The sequence below is a fragment of the Typha latifolia genome, chromosome 2, assembly GCF_019914945.1.
Source record: "Typha latifolia isolate L0001 chromosome 2, TyphaL0001v2, whole genome shotgun sequence".
Taxonomy (NCBI): domain Eukaryota; kingdom Viridiplantae; phylum Streptophyta; class Magnoliopsida; order Poales; family Typhaceae; genus Typha; species Typha latifolia.
In genome coordinates, this window is record NC_133087.1 from 4,589,620 (window position 1) to 4,611,856 (window position 22,237).

Genomic DNA, 22,237 nt, shown 5'->3' on the forward strand with positions numbered 1-22,237 from the left:
ATATGTATATAAATAAGAACAAGACTATCTTTAACTTCTCACGGTTAACACGGCTAAACTAAGATATACATACAAATATTACTTTTTGAAAGGTGTAACATAAATAAAACATTCTAAACAGATAAAAAGAAGAACCCAATGAAAAAAATTAAGAAAAATTAAACCACCATTCAACAAACAAACAAACAAAGATGCAAACATAAACTGAAGTGAGCCTCACAATTTTTTTTTATTAAATTTTTAAATAAAAAAAAAGAGAGAGGCAAAGCAGATGCCTCTCCTCATCAACACGCTGTCTGCTAAAGAACAAACCTCTCCCCTTCCTTTCCTTCCAAATCTCCACCTTCTCCCTCCCCTTTCTTTGACTCCCAAGATATGTCCAAAAATTGACACTCGACCAACGTACACCACTGCACACCTAAAAGCCACCGAGCCAGTGGAATTCCTCACCACCACCCCCACTACACTTTGTTTGCTCTTCAGACAAATGCAACAAGATACCTGAAACCAATAGCTGACATAAAACAATTATGAGATATACCAGTGGCCTGCTCCAATCCCTTCCCACCTTTGTCTCCATTCAGCCATTCTCTCATCAAGAAGAGGACGATGTGGGCCGGATGTCTTTAAGAAGGCCCACCACTTGTTGCATTGTGGGCCTCTTCTCCGGGCTTTGGGCCGTACAAAGATACCCAACTTGCAGACACCCCATAATCTTACCCTCCAACTCTGAGACTGAGGGCACTTCGTCGGCCCCTAACCTGGAGTCCGCTAGATCGATAGTTTTTCCTTCTCTTATTAGTATACGGGTCCGACCTACTATTTCCTCGTCCCAACCGGCCCGGCCGGTGACGAGCTCGAAGACTATCAATCCGAAGCTGTACACGTCATCCTCCGGGGTTCCGCCGTCGGGTCCGCCGAAGTCGGCGATCCGGGGCTCCAAGTCGTCGCCGAGGAGCACGTTGGTGGGGACCAAATGGCCGTGGACAACAGCCCGGCCTGAACCAGCCCACCCTTGGTGGAGGAAGGCTAGCCCACGAGCTATCCCGAGCGCGATCCGGTGACGAGTGGGCCAGTCTCCTACGGCCCGCTTCTCCTCACCGGCCTCCCACGTGTCGCCCGTCCAGTCCTCCACGTCGGGCTTCCCCGCCGGGAGCTCGTGGAGCCAGCGGTGCAGGTCGCCGCGTTCCATGTACTCATACAGAAGTAGCTTCTCGCTTCCGGCGATGCAGTAGCCGAGTAAGGGGAGGAGGTTGGGGTGGCGGAGACGGCCGAGGTTGTAGAAGCCGGCGGCGGCGTCCGACTCGGGTACTTCTCGGGCATGTTCGACGACGCGGACGACCACGTGGAAATCCCCCGGGAGCACCGCGCGGTAGGCCGGGCCGCTGCGGCCGCCGCCTTCCGCCAGCTGCGACTCGCGCCCAAACCTTGACGTCGCCGCAGCGAGGTCGGCGAAGGTCAGCTCCATCAGTGGCTTCTCAAATACCACCACCGGCGCCGACCACCTCGCCTCCGCTACCCATCCCACCTCTTCCGACGGCGGCGGAGCCTCTATCTCACCTTGCTGCTTCTTCTTGTTCTTCTTGCACTTTGACACATACAAGACGCAACCCAATAAAACTAGAATCGATACAATCGACGCCGCCGAGATTATAATGCCCAATCTAATAACTCTTTTTCTCCTATTTCTACTATTTGACATGTGATTTAAAGGAGTACTAGAAGAGGAAGCAGATGACATGAAGATAATTGACCCCGCTCTTATAAATGCGGATCTCCCAAATTTGTTTAGTACTTTAGAATCGACCGTACCAGAGAAATTATTATACGAGATGTTCAAAATATCAAGCTTCGATAACTTGGGCAAATCCTTCGGAATAACCCCAGATATCGAGTTGCGCGATACGTCGAACACCTTGAGGGCTCCCATCCGCTTCACACCCACAACGCTAGTGAACCGATTCCCAGAGAGGTTGAGGAATCTCAGCGAGGAGGGCGAGCCGGACCGGACCGGATTGAACCGGAGCGCGCCGCCGAGTTGGTTCCCGGCGAGGTCGACGTGGAGGAGGGAGGCGGAGGACCAGAAACCACCGGGAATCGATCCGCGGAGTGCGTTTCCCGAGAGGTCGAGGAGACGGAGGCCGGAGAGGTTCCCGAGCACGGACCAGGAGATAGTGCCGGAGAGGTTCTTGAACGGGAGACGGAGCTCGCGGATGGGGGAACTGCAGCCGATGGGGTGAAAGTTGGAGACGGAGGAGAAGGCGAGAGAGAGGATGGCGTAGTCGGAGGAGTTGTTGCACGAGGAGATGGAGAAGGGGAGGAGAGAGAGTAGGAAGAGGAGGAGGCAATAGAGGAAGCGGAGCTCCATTGTTTGTTGTTTGGCTTCTATGGGGGATTTGAAAGTTCAAACGGAAGCATTAAAGACGGGAAGAAGGGAGAGGTTGGAGATGGAGGGGAGAGAGAAAGGGGGGGGGGAATGTTTTGGGGAAGAGATGATAGGTGGGTTTAATTAATATGTTTGGTGATGGGGGTAACGGCGTTAGAGCAGAGTAGTTGTTAATTAACGGCATAAATTATTTTAGAGGGTGAGTCATTGAGTCAATTTTCCAATCTCAGTTAAATTGGATTGGGAATTTGGGATTGAGTCATTGAGACCTTCTGTTTTTATTGTTACATAGCCCAATTAATTCCAAATCCTAATATGTCACATATTAGCTGCGACAGTCCAGGGGGATGGGGTACAGACAACAGTGGAGGATTAATTCTAATGGGATCTTCACTGTAAATTTTTTGTACAGCTCTCCTAATAATAAAGGTAGATTTAGAAGAATTTTGGGGCCCCTTTAGTTTGCATTCAGAAAGGTTTTTTTAACTGAGTTATGGACCCTAATCTTGTTCAATCAAACATCTTTTTATTTTTATTTTATACCTAGCCAAATTTATTCTTTAAAAAATTAAGAATAAAAAAATAAGAGTAACTAACTTCGGACTTAATCTCAAACTAAACAAGCTCCTCCAAGATCAATGTACCTGTAAAAATAAAAGTTTTTTGTATAGCTAACTTACAATAACTTTATGTTGACCGGGGATAATTTCGTGACAGACAATTTTGTTGTCAAGTTGTAGCTTTTGTACAAAAGATGAAATTGCTAGGCATATGTTCTTGAATTGTACTTACACTAAAGTGCTTGTAATACAGGTGAGAAATTTGGGGCCAATACAAAAGGCATTAGCAGGTTATAGATATTTGGTCTGTGGAGAAGTGCACAAAGGGTTTCTGTAGCTAATAAAAAGATGTGAGAGCAGTGGATGGTAGCTTCTTTATGGAACATCTTGCTTGATAGAAAATAATAGAACATTTCATAAGAGTAAATATAGAAACTCTCTGGAGCTCTGTCAGCATATTAATATTAATGGTGTTTCTATATCTTGAAGAAGATAAGATATTATTGCGCTCAATAATTAGTGTTACAAGGGTAAGCTACTGGTGTTTCTGATTTGCTACTGATGAAATCATTTTAGATCTTAATTTTGTTTTTAGTCTGATAATTGTATATCATATACTCTCATGTTTAATATTGTTGCATAGTTAGTTGTTGATCTGGGTATAGAGATTCTTTTTGGTGGTGTGAATAATATTTCTTCACTCGGTTATACCATTTTTGGAGGTGTATAAGAGTTTGTAGAAGTGTTTTATTATGTGAGTAGAATTGGTTTCGAAAATGATACCATGCTTTATATATATCTATAGTGGTCTCCATACACTGCAAATGGACAAAAAAATAACTTAAATAGATTGGGAATCATTATAATCATGCTAAGATTTAGGTATACACTAAGATAGAATGGTAGATAGACATCCCTTGATGTCAACGACATCTTATATATTTTAGGCTAAAGTTTAACTAACTCATCACTTAACTTATAAATCAATTCTTCTCTAATTACAATGAATTAGGAGCCAATAAACCATATGCTCTCACACCGTGCATCTAACGGTGACTTCTTATATGCATTAAGAAACACTACTAACTAACCCCACTACTTGACGTATAAAGCAAATGTTCCCTTCCCACGATGCAATAGATGTAGCAAAAGATAATTAATCACACACTACTCCTAACTACTCCCATTTCTGTTTCTCCTCGTTGACCTCGTTGACCTCGTTGACCTCGTTGACCCCAGCCCTTGCAATTGTTGTTGGCCAACGACCTCAATATCCCCAATATCAACTCATCCACGTTATAGTGGGACAGGTTGTCAGAGTAAACACGGAAGCTCTCGGCGGCCGGTGGGATAGCTGGTTCCGGCTTCGTGGTTGTCCGCCGCCGCTGTCGGAAATTAGGAACTATTTTGGGTCCTAAATAATGGGCTAAATGGTCTCTTCGACCCTATCTATCATGAATCTCTCCTTCGTTCCAAAGAGAATCTCCTCCATTGCTAGGGTTTACTCTTTCTTAGTTCTCTTACGTACGTTATTTACTGTTTCTAGTTCGTTTAGGTTTGGAAACAGGAATGGATAAAATATATCTATGATTCTACTAGTAGAGTGATTTCGTGTTACGTACGTAGTGCAAATGCTGTTACTCCGGTAGGTGTAAATGTGCATGGCGGGATTTAGATTTTGAGGAGAATTTTGTCATCGTCCTTTTTTTGGTTCAAATTCTCATCTCGTGAATTATATTAGCAATTTTAGAGTTTATCCTTATAATCAAGTTTATTAGGTTTTTAATTGTTAGCAATTGTGTACACAATATTTTAAGTGTATTTATACATGTATATGAGCTTTTATACAAGTCTAAAAAATCTCGGGTTTGAAGAATTGCAAGATTATTGGAGAAAAGTTTATGAGTTCACATCGCGTTCACAGCGCGTTTTCATGCGTTCATAAGCGCGTTCGAATGCGGGTACATGCGTTCACACAGACCGAGAGCTGCGTTCACAAGCGCGTTCCAATACAGGTATATGTATTCACACAGACCGAGAGCTGTGTTCACAAGTGCGTTCGAACGCGGGTACATGCGTTCACACAGACTGAGAGTAGCGTTCACAAACGCATTCGAACGCAACTTGAGAAATTCAGGCTGTCGCGTTCGAACGCACTTGGGCCCGTTCGAACGCACCAACGAAGTTTAAAATTCTTGGACTTTCGTGAGTTCGAATAAGACTTAGATTTTGCTCTATCTTGGAAATCATATATAAGTATTGTGATGCCCTAACTCTAGTATAGTTGAAGAAGCAATCTTGAAGGAGAGTTCTTGAGGCTACATCGGTTCTTCAACTAACAAGGTCTTACTCTTCTTAAAAGCTTAATATTTCGTCTTAATGGCTATCTAGACGAAAGATCAATCTCGAGGGCTACTGAGGTTGGATATCAATCACGAGAAACAGTGAATCGTGGGTTATAGCGAGCAAGACTGAAAGGAACAAAGTTGTTTGGATCGACGGATTGTTTTGTGAGTCGGTCTTATAACTGCTACTATCCTAGTGATTGGTTTTGATCCGAGTTTGAATCCATAGTTTTTTTCCGTTTAGGTTTTTTCATGTTAAAATCTTGGCGTTCATCTCTGTTTTTATTTTTAATATTTCTTCGAAAACTATTTTAGAAAACTTTGCACTGCTAGTACTATATACATTTTTACTAGATTTTTGCATCTGACAATAGGAAAAAAGATGATGTGCAAGCTAATGTACTTCTGCACAATTCTGCTGGCATTCACTCACATATACCACAACAGTGTATGTATCTCAATAAACAAATCATGTGGAGAGGAGATATGTTAATCGAGTGAATAAAATGATGCTTTTTTAAAATAGAAAGGAATATCTTAATTAATCACCACAATTTCAAAAGGCGTCGTTTGACATCGACGACCAAAAGTCGTACAAAACTAGAATCTTACGCTAAAGCCCATTGACCGGACAGAATCTGGAGAGCAGAGGTGTAGACAATCTTACTCCAAGGTGACGGAATAAACTGATGCTTAAGGGAATAAAAATTTGATAAGAATAATCAAACATAAAACAGCGATGGAAGGAAGATAGTTGAGCCTCACCCAATCAGGAGAATGGTGAAAGATGATGCTGGTCTCCTCCTTGCCAGGTCCAGCATATGTCCTTGAGGGAAGGCTTGAGGTCCTGATTGCAGAATTTCTGGTACTCCAATGTATCTCCAGCCGATTTTGTCACTTCCAGGACGCAAAGCGCGGGTGTGACCTCGAATATCTCTGCATCTATTGCAAGAAGTCCCTTCCTTCCTTCTGTACAGCCCTGCAACTTCACCATTCCATCTTTCTTCTTCACCTTAAAGTGCTCCGTCACGGCAATCTCTTCTAGTTTCGACACTATTGCTGATGCTGGCCTTTGGGCCATGAACCTAGCCAGTGCATTTTGTCCTCCATCTTTCTCGAATAGCCTCGAAAGATCAAATCCTGCAGAGAGAGAAATGATGTCGAACGCATTCAAGCTGCTTGGTCTCATGGTCCCCGGTGCTGCTTCCCCTTTCTTATCACCCTCATTCTCTTCGAGGTTGGCTCTAAAAGCTTCATGGACGTCTTTGAAGATGACCCCGCTTTCTGCCTGGGCCAGTGCTTCTGCTGGTTTGAATCCTTTCTTGAACCATGGAGACTCTACGAGCTTTCCGGTGGTGATCCGTGAGGTCGGGTTGGGGTCGAGGACTCTGGTTATGAGTCTACGCACTTCGGAAGAGAACCAGTGAGGGCACTTGAATTCTCCTTTGCCTATCTTCTTGTACATCTCCATTAAATTTGAGTCGTGGAAAGGTAGGAAACCTGCCAACAGAACGAAGAGGATCACGCCGCAGGACCATATATCGGATTTAGCTCCATCGTAACCTTTCTTGTTTATGACCTCAGGTGCGACGTACGCCGGCGTGCCGCATGTTGTGTGGAGCAGGCCGTCTTGCCTCTGTGACTCTCTTAGCGCGCTCAGCCCAAAGTCCGATACCTTCAGATTTCCATTTTCGTCAAGGAGGAGGTTCTCTGGCTTGAGATCTCGATGGTATACCCCACGGCTATGGCAGAAGTCCACCGCTCCAACCAGCTGCTGGAAATACTTCCTCGCCGCATCCTCCCTGAGCCTCCCTTTTGCCACTTTGTTGAAAAGCTCTCCGCCTTTGACGTACTCCATCACGAAGAAGATCTTGCTCTTGCTGGCCATGACCTCGTAGAGCTGGACAACATTGGGGTGGCGGACGAGGCGCATCACAGAGATCTCCCTCTTGATCTGGTCGATCATCCCGACCTTCAGGACCTTCTCCTTGTCGATGATCTTAATGGCCACGCTCTGGCCAGAAGTGAGGTTCCTCGCATGGTACACCTTTGCAAAGGTCCCTTGCCCGAGCAACCTCCCAAGCTCGTAGCGGTGCATTAGTATCGCCCCTTTCTTCTCCATCTCTTCTCAATTTTATTCTGGCCACCATGGCAGGAGGAAGACAAGGCGGTCGGAGGAACCAAAGACCATGCCTTTTGGCCTGCTTGGCGGCTTGCTGGAATCCCCCCAGAGAGATAGAAAGAGAGAGAGAGAGAAGCTTCTCAGAATTGTTCACGTAAGGCCAAAGCTCTCCTTGCCTTTCTAATTTCTCTGTGAAGAAATCAGTTGGTTAAATATAGTTAAGTTTGGTGGTTTGGATTCTCAGGTTGTTTCTTCTCTCCTGAAATGTATGGCCTCAAAACTTCTGTTGTCCTTCTAATTCGTGCCCGAAGAAAGTGATTGGCTAAAGATAAGCTACGGCCGGTGAGCTTCCCTGTTTCTTTGTTCTCCATTTATTGCTTGCGAAATTTTTCTCAAGGAAAGCTGGCAGTCTTTGTAATTCCCAAATAACTAAATAACTAGACTGGTTTGTCGCATAAGTGAAGTTAAAAGTATTGTAGCTCATGTCAAAAGGTGAACTATTTTCTTGGATGTACAAGGGTTGTGCATTTATTCATGCAGGTTGACATAGTTTTGGATGTGGAATAAGTATAAGTTTATTCTAGCATAATTACTATAATATATTTTTTTAATTCACTTCTTATTTTATTAGGATCATTTTTTTCATGTTATATGAAAAAAGAATGATGATATCACTAACTCAATTTACAACTAATTTTTTCCAAATCCATTTTTAAGGTAAATAAATGAGAAATATGCAATGGGGACTTGTAAATAGTGAATATGTATACAGTGCAGATGGACATATATGCAATGCGGGGATATGTATGCTTGAGGAACTACAAGCATGCTTTTTATGCATATAGATCCACAATGCATAAGAATTTAAGCTTATTATCATTTCTTAATCATGTTTTAGTTTTTAAAAAAAGAGTATTAGATTTTAAAAGAGTAAACTAGTCATTTTAATTCTGAAAACTGGGGTTATTATTGGGTAACCATATTTTTGGAAAAAAGAAACGAGATTAGATGTCAAAACCAGGTTTAAAGGATAAAAATAGTAACTCTAGCAATCAAAATGGGTATTAATATAGGGTAACCATATTTTTCGAAAAAAAAAGTATTCGATAACAAAATTATTTTAAAAGGATAGAAAATATAATTTTAGCGGTCAAAATAGATGCTAATATCTATTACTATATTTTTGGAAAAAAGAATATTAGATGTCAAAAGCAAATAGTAATGTTGCGGTCAAATGGTGTTAATATTTGGTATCTATGTTTAAAAAATTATATAACATGTCAAAACCAAGTTAAAAGGGCTAAAATGGATATTGCATGTCAAAAATAGGTTTTAAGGGTGAAAAATTAATTTTAGCAGTCAAAATGTTCGTCAATATTAGGTAACTCTTTTAGCAAAAAAACAAGTATTAGATGGCAAAACTATGTTTAAAGGGCAAACTAATAATTTTAACGGTCAAAACAAATATTAGCATTAGGTGACAATGTTTTAGGAAAAATGAGTATCAAATGTTAATTTAAGAATCAACACAAATCAAGGTTAATTTAAAGAAAATTATGTAGGTATACTTCATCTATCTATTAAAAATATTTTAATCAATTGGTACATAAACTCATCAATTTCCAAAGCAATTTTGCTACATCAAGTTTAAGAATTACACCACTAAATTGATTTTATAATTAAGCATTATAATAGCATAAACTGATTTAAGCTTTCTTATTAAGTTTCAAAAACTAGTATAACTAAACTAGTTTGAAAATTATTTCATAATAAACACCACCTTCAGGATACGAGAGAGAGAGAAAAAAAAGAAACTCATCATCAATGAGCTTTGCTGTGAAGGAAAAAAGAGGACCAGCAAACTGGGCAAGTAATCAAACAGTTTGTAGATAGATCAGTTTGGGCTCATTCAAAGTTGTGGCACTTGGAAGTAGCACACATTTGATCTCCCTGAGAAGGTACGAGTGAGATGAAATGCCAGGTGGAGAGCTACTTAAAAGGCCTACCTGATTGAGATATGGACGACTTCTGGGAGAAACATTGAATTTGTTTTCTCTAAGGACGATTTGCATAGTTTTGAAGGTTGTTTTGACTACAACAGAGATGTATAAGGACTTTAGACCTAATCCTAAAGACATCTATTTTGTATTATTTGAGTCCCAACTTTACAGTTTAAAAGAGGTTGGCTGTGAAAGAATCCGTATCATAAAAGGTGGCTACAGCATTCCTTTGAGATTTCATCTTTTGTGCGTCTTAAATGGCTCCCTCCTAAAAGGTCACTGAAATAGAAACATTAACTTTAAAGTTACTGAGGTTGAAAATGAATTCTGGAAAGCAGTACATCACGGGTTCAAATAGGAAAGATATTACAGATATAATTATACATATTGATGGACGGTCTGTAAGTCTATTTTGTAACTCTTACATTGATTTTAATGACTAATTTGATCCTAGATAGGATTCATGATTTTTTACACTTCTTTAAGAGTTTTTTCACATAAAATTGTTTATGTTTGCATTTACCTATTTTAGTTTATTAGTCCTCATTAATATATTATTCTAGTTTATAATTTTTCAAGATTATAAGCAGACTAATTGTTTGATCCAATCATGTTTGTTCCATTTAAGTTATATAGGTCTGGTCGAGTCCTGTTAACCTGTTTATGGCCCAATGACTCATTAATGATTAGAATAACATATTTATAACTCAAATAATCTATGAAAATTAACTTGAATAATCATGTTTAGTATACTGCTTAGATCTGCGTTTAATATTCCAACCTGTTTAATAAACGGGCCGACATGAATACTATCCGTCATGACCTGATTGCACCCCCTACTAACAAAACTGTGAACCATTTCTACAAACTCCATGCTAGAGGATCTTGGGCTCTCCATTTTTGTAGCAAGCCCTTTGAAAAGAAACGAACATCCTTGCTGTTGAACCTTAGGTCATAAAGCCCATTCTACCTTCTTCCTTTTGAATAGGAAGCCCATCCATCAATGGAGGTCATCAGAAGTTATAGTCCAGGAGCACAAGCAATTAAGCTCTTTCCCTTTCTGAGAGTAACCTTTCTGAGATGCGTGGATGTGTGAGCCTGCCTCGAAGAGCAACAGATAGAGGAAATAATAAACGACATACAACTGCAAACATCTCCATTGTTTTATAGAAGCTAAGATTGGATACATATGGGGATGGGGTCGTACGACAAAACGGTAGGTATTCATTTAGCCTTTGCATGCATGGAGAGAGAGGAGAGAAGGGCATGTGAGACAGTTGTTTGCCTACTATTGCGGCGGGTCTTTAGCTTATGCCACTTGTCCTATGTCAAGGAGAGTCTCTGTCCGAGACAAGGAAGGACTTCAATTCATGGAAGTCGCCGAGTGATTCATATATATATATAATCTAGTCAGATAAATAAGTTTGAACTAATTAAATGGTCGAGAACTCTTTATAGCAGGACAAATAGAGTACATATACGCAAATCTTCTAAGACATATTCACAAGCAAATGGTCAGATTTTGTTCACCAATCTCTAGACAGTTTCACGATATTCTCACCAAAGTTTCCCTCTCTCCACCTTAAAATATATCCTAACGTCAACTCTCATGCAGAGAGGTTTCCCTTGCGGTTTGGAGTTTTAAAATATCTCTCTCCACCTCTCTCTGCTGGAGACTCCATCAAAAAGATACTACCTACGTCGACGTTGCACCATGACAGTTATAACTATTATTATCTTGCTACAAGTAGGACAGCTACTAATAAAGTTTGCATAACAAACAGTGGCCTTAGTACTAAAATATAACTAGTATATTAGTTTTAGCCCTGGAATATTTGTCCCCTACGTCATTTGGCATATATTTGCTAGCCTGGCACATGCATCCATATACGTACTACTTGATCGAGGCTCGATCTACTATTAAAAATATTGAATATTATTTTGATCAAGATATATGTTGTATGAGTGATGTTAGCATGATGTAGCTATGATTATTAGTTTGACTCGAGGATTGAAAGTTGAACCTTCTATGGGTGTTGAATTTAGATTTTGTTAATTATGTTGGAAATCTTTTCTGATAGTCTCTTACGAACCCACTCAATTTTGATTTAAAATATATGTTGTTAGGATGCAAGTCATGACACCTCTTCAATTGACCAAGTCTAATTTGCAAATATAATTTTAGCTATTAACTTCAGTACTACTCTGAAACCATGCTATTCAAAGCACAAACCCTTGAGTTGAAAAATCAAAGATCACCAACCTACGATGACGAGAAGAAAGAACAAAATGCAGGGCCCAAGTGAAAAGACAACAAAAGATGATAGAAATAAATCTCCAACAAAATGCTTGATGAGAGTGGTAGAGCAACCAAATACCAAGGACCACTACATGCAACGGTGCATAGGAGAATCCAACAAGGAGAGGCATACTGGGAGCAAGCCAACCAAACTCGAACTTAATATAAGCCAAGCCAAACATGTACCGACCGAACAAGAGCCATCGGATCCCACCAAACTAGACCCACACCCAAAAATATGAGTGAGGGCTTCCCACATAGCCCCGAGCTCTAGCCAAGGCAAAGACTCGGCTTGGCTCCCATAGGTGAGGGCATGGCAAAGCCCCAGCTAGGCACTCGCAGGTGAGGCCATGCTAGAGCCTTGGCTAGGTACCTATAGGCGAGGCAATGGGAAAGCTCGTTGGCAACCAATAGGGGAGCTAGTGGAGACTAGTAAAAAAAACCCACACCTCCACGGAGTAGATTGGTCGGCCGAAAGGGGCCTTAACCAGTGCAGTCATAGCCCAATGGTAGGAGGGAGAACCATGCGGCAATCGAACATAGGCCTCCTTCGACGAGAAGAGCAAAGAGCGTAGAGAGAGGGTGAAGGGGATAGAGGAAACAAAGGCGGAGAGGGAAAGGAACAACTGGGAACGTGAAATCAACTAAAAGAGAGGGAGGAAGTGTACGAGGGCACAAGAGAAGGGTGAAATAGACTGAGGAAGCCTTCTCGATGAAGAGGCAGAACAAAGACTTAGAAAAAGGGAGAGAAAAAAAGAGGAGAAAACTTCTGCCCTCCCTTATCTCATCGACTAGAAGAGGGGAGCGAAAAACCTCACCAGTAGCAGTGAGAAAGAATGTCCCTCTTAGAGGGAGAGAAGAAGCCTGTGCGCTAAACTCTAGTAGAGCTAGAGCCAACACAGGGGGTGAAAAAGAAATTTATATGTAGCACTATACATTTGTCTCATTTTATGCAACTCAATCTAAGTAGCACTATTCTACAATATAATAGAAAAATTTATATGTAGCATCTTATAAGTCTATAAGCTTTATTATTTGAACCAACCTTGAATTTGTTCTTGGCATGAGGAGAGGAAAATTAAAATGAAGTAATGAAGTGGGAAGTTTTTTTTTTATGCTAGTTATTTTTTCGGGTATAAATTCTATTTCGATATAAATTTTTAATTCCATTAAAATCTGATAAGCAAAGATAAGAGGGTGGAGGATTCCAAATTTCCAATTCAGGAAGTCATGTTGCCGGTCACCTAACATTTTTAAAATATTATCCTTCATCTTTGTCTTCTTCCTAAGTCTTATCTTGGACCAAATGACTGGCAATATATGTCTATAATATTATGTTCTTTTATTTATCACATCCCACTACATGCTATCTAAAACTCTCGTCTCTTTTAAGAATTTTCAAACTTAAATCATTGTTTGAGTTCGCATCGTTAGTTAGATGTATATTATATACTTGGTCATCATAATCCAACCTAAAATTGAAGATTAAGACCATAAAATTAGAGTGAACATAATCAGTATCGTTAGATGTAAATGATTATTGTATTATTGGATCTAACCTGCGATATCGGGTAGATTTCCACATCTTGTAATATAATTTGGCAATTAAATTATACTGTTCTGGTCTTAGTCTTGTCAAAGAATTTAAAAATTCGAGTCTTAATTATGTTGGAATTTATAAAAATTTGTCTTAGGAAACTCTAAATATCATAATTCTGTGAACATACAAATAAGAAAAAATAAGAAAATATATGAAATAAAGAGGGAAAAATATGCAGATAAGATATAGCTCATTAGATAAATATAAACATCCAATATTATAAACGAATCTAAGAATTTAAGTAATTCCTTAGCCTCGAATACCCAATGATATAATGATTAATTTTATCAAAGGAATATTTAGATCATATGTTTTTCTTATATGCACATTGTAGGGTCCCGCTTCACGCCAAAAAAAATAGTTGATTAGTTTTTAAATTGGCTCTTGTCAGATCCTCGTAGACTTATACCCAATTGCTTCATAAGTTAACATGCGTTATGTTTAAATCTAAGATACCTTCAACTACCATCTGACCTTGCGATTTGCAAATAATTCTAATAATTAAGCATTACAACGTCCTAACTTGTTAATTATGGAGGGCTTAGGAGTAGAAGATTAGTACAGAGATGCACCCAATAGGGGCAAGTGGGTTTTCTTATTAGGATCAAATTGGCAAATCTTAAATGCTTATATCATGACAGCTGAAATATTCTTCATTGTTTAGTATGAGATCCACTAAATCGAGGAGGTGTAATCACATGATGCCATGCTTTGGTATTCTTAGGACGTTTCTACTATAGAAAATATGGATCAAGTGGATAATAATTAGCGTTATTCCTTGAATAATTAAAGTATATTAACGAGACGATTAGTTGAAACTTGTCGGATGGGCTATTTCAACAATTTGCACTTTTAATGATAGATTGCTGCTCTTTGATTTCTCTATGTTAATACAAGAATTATTTAAATGGACAATCAAATTACGTTGGAACGAGAGACAATAATAATTATTTATATCCAATGGGATAGTTCTCAATTGATTAAAGAGAATTATATATTGTAAGAGAGTTTTCAGGTTCAAATTCTACTATTTAGTAGGATACTATTAAACTTCACTTCTCTTAAAAGAAATATTTCTCTAATATTTAATTAACAAAGTTTGCCACTAAATACAAATGAGTTTTATATAATAGGAAGTTCATAGACATAAACTACTTAAAATTAATTATGTAGCACAGTCTCATACCGATATATGATCAAGATACATAATTTGAGGAGTATATATGCCAAAAAAAAAAAAAATCAAAGAACAAAATTAAATTAAAAAAGAATCAATTCAGTACATGTAGGCTTAGTGTGCACCTCTCACAGTGTGGTGCACACCGCGGCACGACAGACACATACATTTTTTAATGAAATCTTAGGACTCAGATTTTCCATTCTAAATCTTGCCCAAAACTGAGATGATTCAAATGCTTATAAATGATGACCACTGAAGGAAGGTACACAACTAAAAGGAACTCAAGGGAGATCAAAGAATACACTTAGTGAGATTTAGGTTTTCTCATGGAGTATATTTTTCATCTATTATCATCGGGAGAGCTTCTTTCATATATATTAATGAGACTCGATGAGGTAGCGATACATATATATATATATATAAATAATGTCTACGGTGAAATAGATTGATCTAATTGGTCATTCTGGTAGATTTTTTTTCTCTCAACAAATTTACATATTTTTCATGTTTTATTTTTCTCTTTCCATATCTTTCTAAATCTAGTTGGACTAGTATTCATATCTCCCAAATAATAATAGTAATTATAATAATAATTATTAATAAGGTAAATTTGGATGAATGTTCAAAGTTTCTTTTGTAATACTCAATTTTTCTTATTGTTTCGACTGTCATATATATATATATATATAATCACGCTAACTTTCTCTCATTCTACAGTTTCAAGATTACAAATATTCGTAATAGGTTTGACAGAAAATTACATGTTGTTAATAACATATATACATATATATATATATTATTAATTTTTGGATAGAAAAACCTAACAGTAACACACCAAAGACAGATAATATATAAGTTTCCCTTATTTTTATTTACATTAAGAGCACCCAAAATAATAATAATAATAATAATAATAATAATTCAAAACACACACGGGTGGCTTCACTTTCCGGTTTCCTTCCGTGAGCAAAGACTTGGAAAGCGGGAGAAACTTTTTTTTTTCTTCTTGTAAAAAGAGAAACTTTGTGTGAACGTTCCCTTTAATTAACCAAAGCCTAAGGTTTAAAATTGGACTATTCTTCTATTAGATTTGAAATAGTTCACTGACAGATATATGCTTGACATGAATCTAGAAAGATGAAGCATTCCACGTCGTTTAGCTATAACAACTCTTTGTACATTTTTTAAGCAAGTAGATGGAAAATGAGGTCAACTAATAAAGGCAATCACGGACGACCGACTTAGATTCACGACTGAAAAGAAAGGAGAAAAAGATATGAAAAAAAAAGGAATTTAGGGTCAAAGTGAAAGGGTTCCCATGAGCCTTAGTTAAGTCAAGAGATTGAGCCCATTTGTTTGTATCCATTAAATGGTGTTGCCTTCGATCCGTGAGCTCATTGACACTGTGTGGTAGCCTGTGTGGGGTTAGTTAGAGAGTTGGCATGGCCACCCTTCTTTCTAGTAGTGGAAGAATAGTTAATTAGATAGAAAGTAATTAACTTTTTATGGCTTATACGTTCGTTTTTAATTGATATAATGCAACTACGTTTTTTTATGAATTTTTCTTTTTAGAGGGAAAGTCCAACACTTCATTAGTAAAATCAGTCAACTACAAACGTGAAACCAAAGTCATTGAGGGAAGCCCCGAATTTATCTACAAGAAATAAGATATATATTATAAAAGAAAAAAACTTAAAAATATAAATATAATATCCAATAAGGCAAAATAAATAAATATGGGAGGCAGGGCGACAACCCTTTAAACAAGTCTAGTAAAATACATAGTACGATAAATAAAACACTGCAAAAAATTAGCAAATTATTTAGCCCCAGCAGAAATATGGAAGCAAAAAGGTCTAACATTCAGCAGCTCTATTGCTGCATCCTCTGCTGACTTGTGTACGCACAACCTTGCATTCAATAAAATATAGTGGAGAATAGTAACTAACAAGAAAAAAAAATGATAACTTTCTTTCAAACATCAAAGAATGAAGGGGGATGGAGGTAGATAGGTTCTTAGCTATTGCTGAAGCAGCGAGGAAACCATCATAAAAAATCCCAAAACATCTTCATCCGAAACTAGCTCCAACCGCTAACTGAAGTAAATAAAAAAGAGGCAAAATTGGTCAGCCTCTTTCCTACTACCTCTTTCTACCATACCAGCTAAATATTGGTCTAGCCAGTGTATTGAAAAGTGATAGCGAGTGGGGGCTATCACTCCACCCCACCTAGCGCCTTGGTGGAAAATGGCCACTAAGATAGTTTAGCATTTTTAATATGCAAAAAATAAAAAATAATTATTTATGATATATAACATACAAATATAGTATATACAAATTTTTAATAGTCTAGTACACTAAAATTAAAAAATAATACGATCAAAATCTATAACCCAGCAATAACTAGCAATAATGGTGGCAATTGAAATTATCAATATCATAATATAGCACAATTGCAGTAACTAATAATAAAAAAGAATTGATAGCATAATAAAGCACAATCATAAGTGACACATAATTATAGTAATTGTGGTAGGCTATGGTCGCCGGTGGGTTGGCAAGGAGAGAGAGAGAGAGAGAGTGAGAGAGTGACCGGTGGGCCGGTAAGCTCGTCAACGTCCTCCATGATCGTACGTATTCTAATTTACTCTCCTGTATTTTATTTTGAATGCATTCATAACTATCGGATGTATATGATTGCTACGTAGATCCCATTGGATGTATATTAATACGTATGTAAATCGCATGCATCCAATGATGATGATCATGCTCACTCTAATTTTTTATAATGCTTACTTTGAACATATTAACACGCAATTGATGACAAGTCCGCCTGGACCACAACAAGAATAAGAAGAGACAGCAGTCTTATTTCCCGGAATCATCTCTTGGTTTATGCAACACAGCAAGCGAACGATTCTTCATACTGTACTCTATTACTTACCCCCTCGCCATTTCTTATAATTATTTTTTACAACATCATCTCTGCACACAAGGATGAAGTGTACAAGAAAAGTGGGCTTAATTTGAATATTCAAAAGAAGTCGACTCCACATATAGTTCATTCACTGATTTTTTTTTTTTTTTTTACTCTTTTCATTTTTAACCAAATCCTATTCCAATTCAAGAGTCACACAGGCCTAGGTGGATCAAACTATGCATAAAAATTCTGAATCCATCCATATTCTATCTTAATAGGGGGACTGAATAGATGTAGCCAACTTTATAAGAATTGAATTAAATTCACTGCAAGTTGGAATTTGGCTAGTTTTGTTCCTTTAATATGGCTAATTTATGAGTTTGTCATCGACAACAATATCCAAGAGAGAAATAGGGGAATTGGAAGTTGTCAACCAATGTATGAATCCATCTACCTGCATTCAAACCGAGGAACAAAACATGCCAGTATATAACTACTCCCAAGAAAGTGAAATTAAACCATACATGGTACCATGGTAGAACATTCATACTAGTATTAAAGCTAGTTGCCATGCAATTTATGGCGAAAGGGACCCTTATACAATAAACAAATTAAACCCAATACAACTACCACATCACCATCTCTCTCTCTCTCTCTCTCTCTCTCTCTCTCTCTCTCTCTCTCTCGAAGTCGTAGCATACATAGGAAACAAGATAGCTTAGTTATGAGTTTCCGACTCACTTAGCTGGACTTGGTCTAGGGTTCCAACTTCCAAGTCAACTCCAAGTTTTCTACCTAGGTATTTTTGAGTGAGAGGAAACCATGCCAACTAGTTCAAGCTAGCTAGAACTCGGAGACCAGTGTTACTGTCACTTGGGTGCAAGTGCCGAGTCTGATACTCGGTTTCTTTGATTCTTTCCCACCCAGACACAGTTGATCATTGTTTTCTAGATCTCCTTTACATCTATTTATAAAGAGGAAGGAATAATGATAGGAAACCATTAACCATTTCAATGTAGTGAATAGTAGTAGCTCATATTTTCTTTGGTCCGTACTATGATAATAGTCTTTTTTATTCCTTGCTCCACCTCTTCTTCCACGCTTAATATTTCTGTCACTATTCTTCTTCTTCTTCTCTCCTCCCTTCTTCCTCCCTCCTTCCCCTTATAGTGTATAGAGAGAGAGAGAGAGAGAGAAGAAGAAGAAGAAGAAGAAGAAGAAGAAGAAGAAGATGGGAGCAAAGAAAGAGGAGGAGGTGGTGGAGATCTATGATGATGAGGAGAAAAGCATTAGAAGTCAATCTCTGCGAGGAAATACGCGGCAGCCGGTGTTTGATCTCAACGAGGATATGGCGGAGGAGAGCGAAGGGAGTTTGAGCAATAATAGAAGCATAAGCAACAACGGCGACACGGCTGAGTGGGCCGGCGAACGATTGCCTTCAGTAAGGCAGTACGTCCGATCCAAAATGGCAAGACTGCGGTGGACCCCCGATCTCCACCGGTCCTTCATCCTCGCCGTCGAGAAACTTGGAGGACAAGAGAGTAAGCCTTTACATATGTTCCAATTTGTTTCTCGAATAAAATTTCTTGTATTAATTCTTTTTTCTTTTCCTTTTCTGTTTCTTGATTTTTTTTTATCCTCACTTATAATTTTGGGATTGATATGGATGGTGCAGGAGCAACTCCAAAGTTAGTGCTTCAGATGATGAATGTGAGGGGGCTAAGCATCGCTCATGTAAAGAGCCACTTGCAGGTAGAAGAAAATTAGTATGTTAATTTCTAGCCACATATTGTTTCTTAAATTTTGAACAAAGATATTCTTTTGTCTTGCTTTATTATATATCATCCATTTCTTTTGTTGAATTAGATGTACCGGAGCAAGAAGCTGGATAATTACAGCCAAGAGAAGTCAGCCATCAACTCTTCAGGTTTGATAACTTCCAATTCTAATTATGATCAATCTTAATTATCCCATCTTTTGCTATCAACATAGAGAACTTGATTGACATGTCTTCTTAATCTAACTTAATTTGCCTCATACCGTAATAATTATCCTTTGAATGATTCAAAGTTTGATCATCTAGTTTGCAAAGAAAAAAAATCTCATAGATTTGGAATTTTTCTTTCTGCAGTTATATCACCCTTAGACTTCCAATTGAGAAGAGGTACAGCTCGCCATCACGAACCATTCTACCGTAGACCGGAAATCTTTCCATCGAGAAACATTCTGGAGACCGATCGGCTTTACAGTCTTCTGCAGCGTACGCAGACTCAACAGCCCTTCGATTTCAAGAGCTGCAACTTGAGGTAAATCCTAAACCTAATCAGTAAGAAGAAGAAGAAGATGAAGAAGAAGAAGGCCGAGCTGGAACCCTAGATTGGAATAACCTAATTATTTGTGTGGATCGCTCACTCTTCTTGTAGGCATCAAGAGTGGGCTTTCAACCAGCAGGCGGCGGCAAGAACTAATTCAATCAATGATCAAAGCCCAGCAGAGGGCCTAATACATGACATGATCTTTAGGAAAGATGGCAAGCCGTCGACATCTCATTTGTTCAACGCGAAAGATGAAATCAACGTCAACAAGAACGGGAGATTCTGGCAGCAGTTTCTTGAGGAAAGGAGGCAGCCTCGTACAGTATCGGTCGGTGATCAAGCAAGAGAGGAGATCAAAGATAGAAGTTTTGATTGGATCAGTGCTAGACCTCACCCCGTTTCGAAGTCTACTCCAACCTATGGATGGAAAGGGAGCAGCAATTACTACTACTCCAACAGCAGCAGTAGTAGTAATATTACACAATCCAACTCACCAGATTCTGTGGTGATCAATGAAGAAATTTCTCAACAGGTAATTTTAATTCTTGCTCCTCGGAAATTAACGTACAATTAGCGATACACTCACTACCATGAAACTAGAAATTTCTCACTTGGATTCTATGATCGTTGTGGTGCAGTCACAGAAACATATAGATAACAAATCAATGACCGTGTTGGGCAACTTGTTGTTGGAAAAGGAGCTGCTCACCAAAGGCGCGAAGAAGATGAAAATGACATTGGAGAGGGATTGGAAACCTAACTTGCAGTTGAGCTTGAGCCCCACAATGATGGACGATGGGGCTAACAAGAAGAATCTAGAGAGCGAAGAGGAAGTCGATAGCTCCCTCTCGCTTTCGCTCTCAGCTCCTACTTCCATGCAACATTATCAAGAGACTGCGAAAGCTAATGTCCAGTTCTTAGGAATAGGTAACAAGGCCGCTTTGGGGCTGAGTACTTTGGATCTGACCATGTCAATTGAGGCGTTGGAGTGAGATCTTTCAAGTACTTGTTTCAAGGCCTTTCAGTTTGCATAGATGTGATGCACATCAGAATAAGGTTTAGCTCAATCGTTTCTTTGAGACCATGAGATACATTAGCCAGGCAGATTTACTTTGCTTTGATTGCCATATGGTCATATAATTAAGTGGAGTAATTGGTAGCAAGTGGTCATTACATCTAGTAATTAGTCCTACTCTTAACTTAATATTGTCTATCTACATATACTTAGATATCTCATTGCACTATGCCAAACTAAATTTAGGTCATCTTTATAAAAGGACTTAAAATCCAAATGAAACTTTGTGCACTTTTACATTTCTATGTCAAGCTTACAAGTCATAATAAACAAGATGAGAGAATGAAAAAAATCAAGAAGTATGGCTTTGGAGATTGTAGACCAGCTGTTAGGTTGTGATATTTTGGGAACTTCCATTTACCCATTTAACGGCTAAAAAAGACCATTAACTGCTCCACGAATTCTTCTACTCCTCATGGAAATTTAATAACTTCACAACAACCAAATTAATCACTTGCCAACGATAAATAACACGATAACCACTTCATCTAAAAACCTAAGACTATTAATATTCTATAACATAATTTAACAAGATTTATCAAATAAATTTCAATTTTTTTTAATGAAGATGTATATATACTGGACATCTTTGACATGCACAGTAATGGGATTTGAGATGAAGGCTAGGCGTCCAAAATGCTTTTTGGGTATAACTTGAGCTTATACTATTCCAGCAAATACTAATAAATGAAGTAGGAGAGAGATCTCATAGGTGGACGAAGTTCGTTGGTGAATGGTGAGGCAATACTGTTAGTTGATAAGATGTCAGTGTCAGTGAAGACTATTAAAGTCGTCCACAGTTTAAATTACACCTCTAGTATATATAACAAGATTTGGACTAATTGTCTCCTAATTAGCACAAAAAATTCTAAGCTAGGACGAGTCACAGAAGTTAATCACCAACAAGACCAACTAAGATATCACCCATCCTTGACTCTGACATCGCTTTTGTCTTCAGCAATCGAGACACTTGATAGTTGTTGATTCATGAACTGATGTCCTCTCGGGAATGGTTCCAAGAGAAAGAAAAGTCCTCTCGAGAACAGTGGCTTTTGTTGGTTTAGACAACTCGGCTGCCTAGGTATCCCGTTTGTGAAGAATATTTGTTTATTGTGTTATTGTTACGATATGAAAGATAAAAAATTATCGTTAACTAATAACTTAAATTTTTAGAGGAGTTTATAAATCATGCTATTAGAACAGAACGTACTTTTCAAGTTCGAATTCCAAAATTTTTTTAGAGAAATAAAAACTTAACAGCCTCCTGATTAAATAGCTAGGATTATACAATATAACTTAATTTAACCATCTTAGCATTATCCCTTGGCCAGATCTACATTGTCAACTAAACATAAAAACTTTCGCATAATCATGTAAGTTTAGTAAACAATGTCAACCCTGAAAGTGAGGAATCTAATAGGAAAGCTACAATACAT

The 22,237-nt window shown here is 38.5% G+C and overlaps 3 protein-coding genes across 3 annotated transcripts; 1 reads left to right on the plus strand and 2 right to left on the minus strand.

The window, feature by feature from the left end:
• Positions 1 to 200: 200 nt before the first annotated feature.
• Positions 201 to 2,750, minus strand: LOC140782504 (calmodulin-binding receptor kinase CaMRLK). The gene has a single exon (XM_073129113.1). It carries the CDS (start codon positions 2,366 to 2,368, stop codon positions 596 to 598), a length of 1,773 nt encoding a protein of 590 aa, XP_072985214.1. The 5' UTR covers positions 2,369 to 2,750; the 3' UTR covers positions 201 to 595.
• A 3,030-nt stretch (positions 2,751 to 5,780) lies between these two features.
• LOC140782278 (CBL-interacting protein kinase 5-like) lies at positions 5,781 to 7,578 on the minus strand. Its single transcript, XM_073128762.1, has 2 exons — positions 6,057 to 7,578; positions 5,781 to 5,977 (listed from the first exon to the last, which is right to left on the minus strand). Exon 1 carries the CDS (start codon positions 7,411 to 7,413, stop codon positions 6,061 to 6,063), a length of 1,353 nt encoding a protein of 450 aa, XP_072984863.1. The 5' UTR covers positions 7,414 to 7,578; the 3' UTR covers positions 5,781 to 5,977; positions 6,057 to 6,060.
• Positions 7,579 to 18,388: 10,810 nt separating this feature from the next.
• Positions 18,389 to 20,889, plus strand: LOC140782667 (uncharacterized). The gene is made up of 6 exons (XM_073129364.1): positions 18,389 to 18,952; positions 19,087 to 19,163; positions 19,278 to 19,338; positions 19,543 to 19,717; positions 19,835 to 20,258; positions 20,365 to 20,889. Exons 1-6 carry the CDS (start codon positions 18,643 to 18,645, stop codon positions 20,716 to 20,718), a joined length of 1,401 nt encoding a protein of 466 aa, XP_072985465.1. The 5' UTR covers positions 18,389 to 18,642; the 3' UTR covers positions 20,719 to 20,889.
• Positions 20,890 to 22,237: the final 1,348 nt, after the last annotated feature.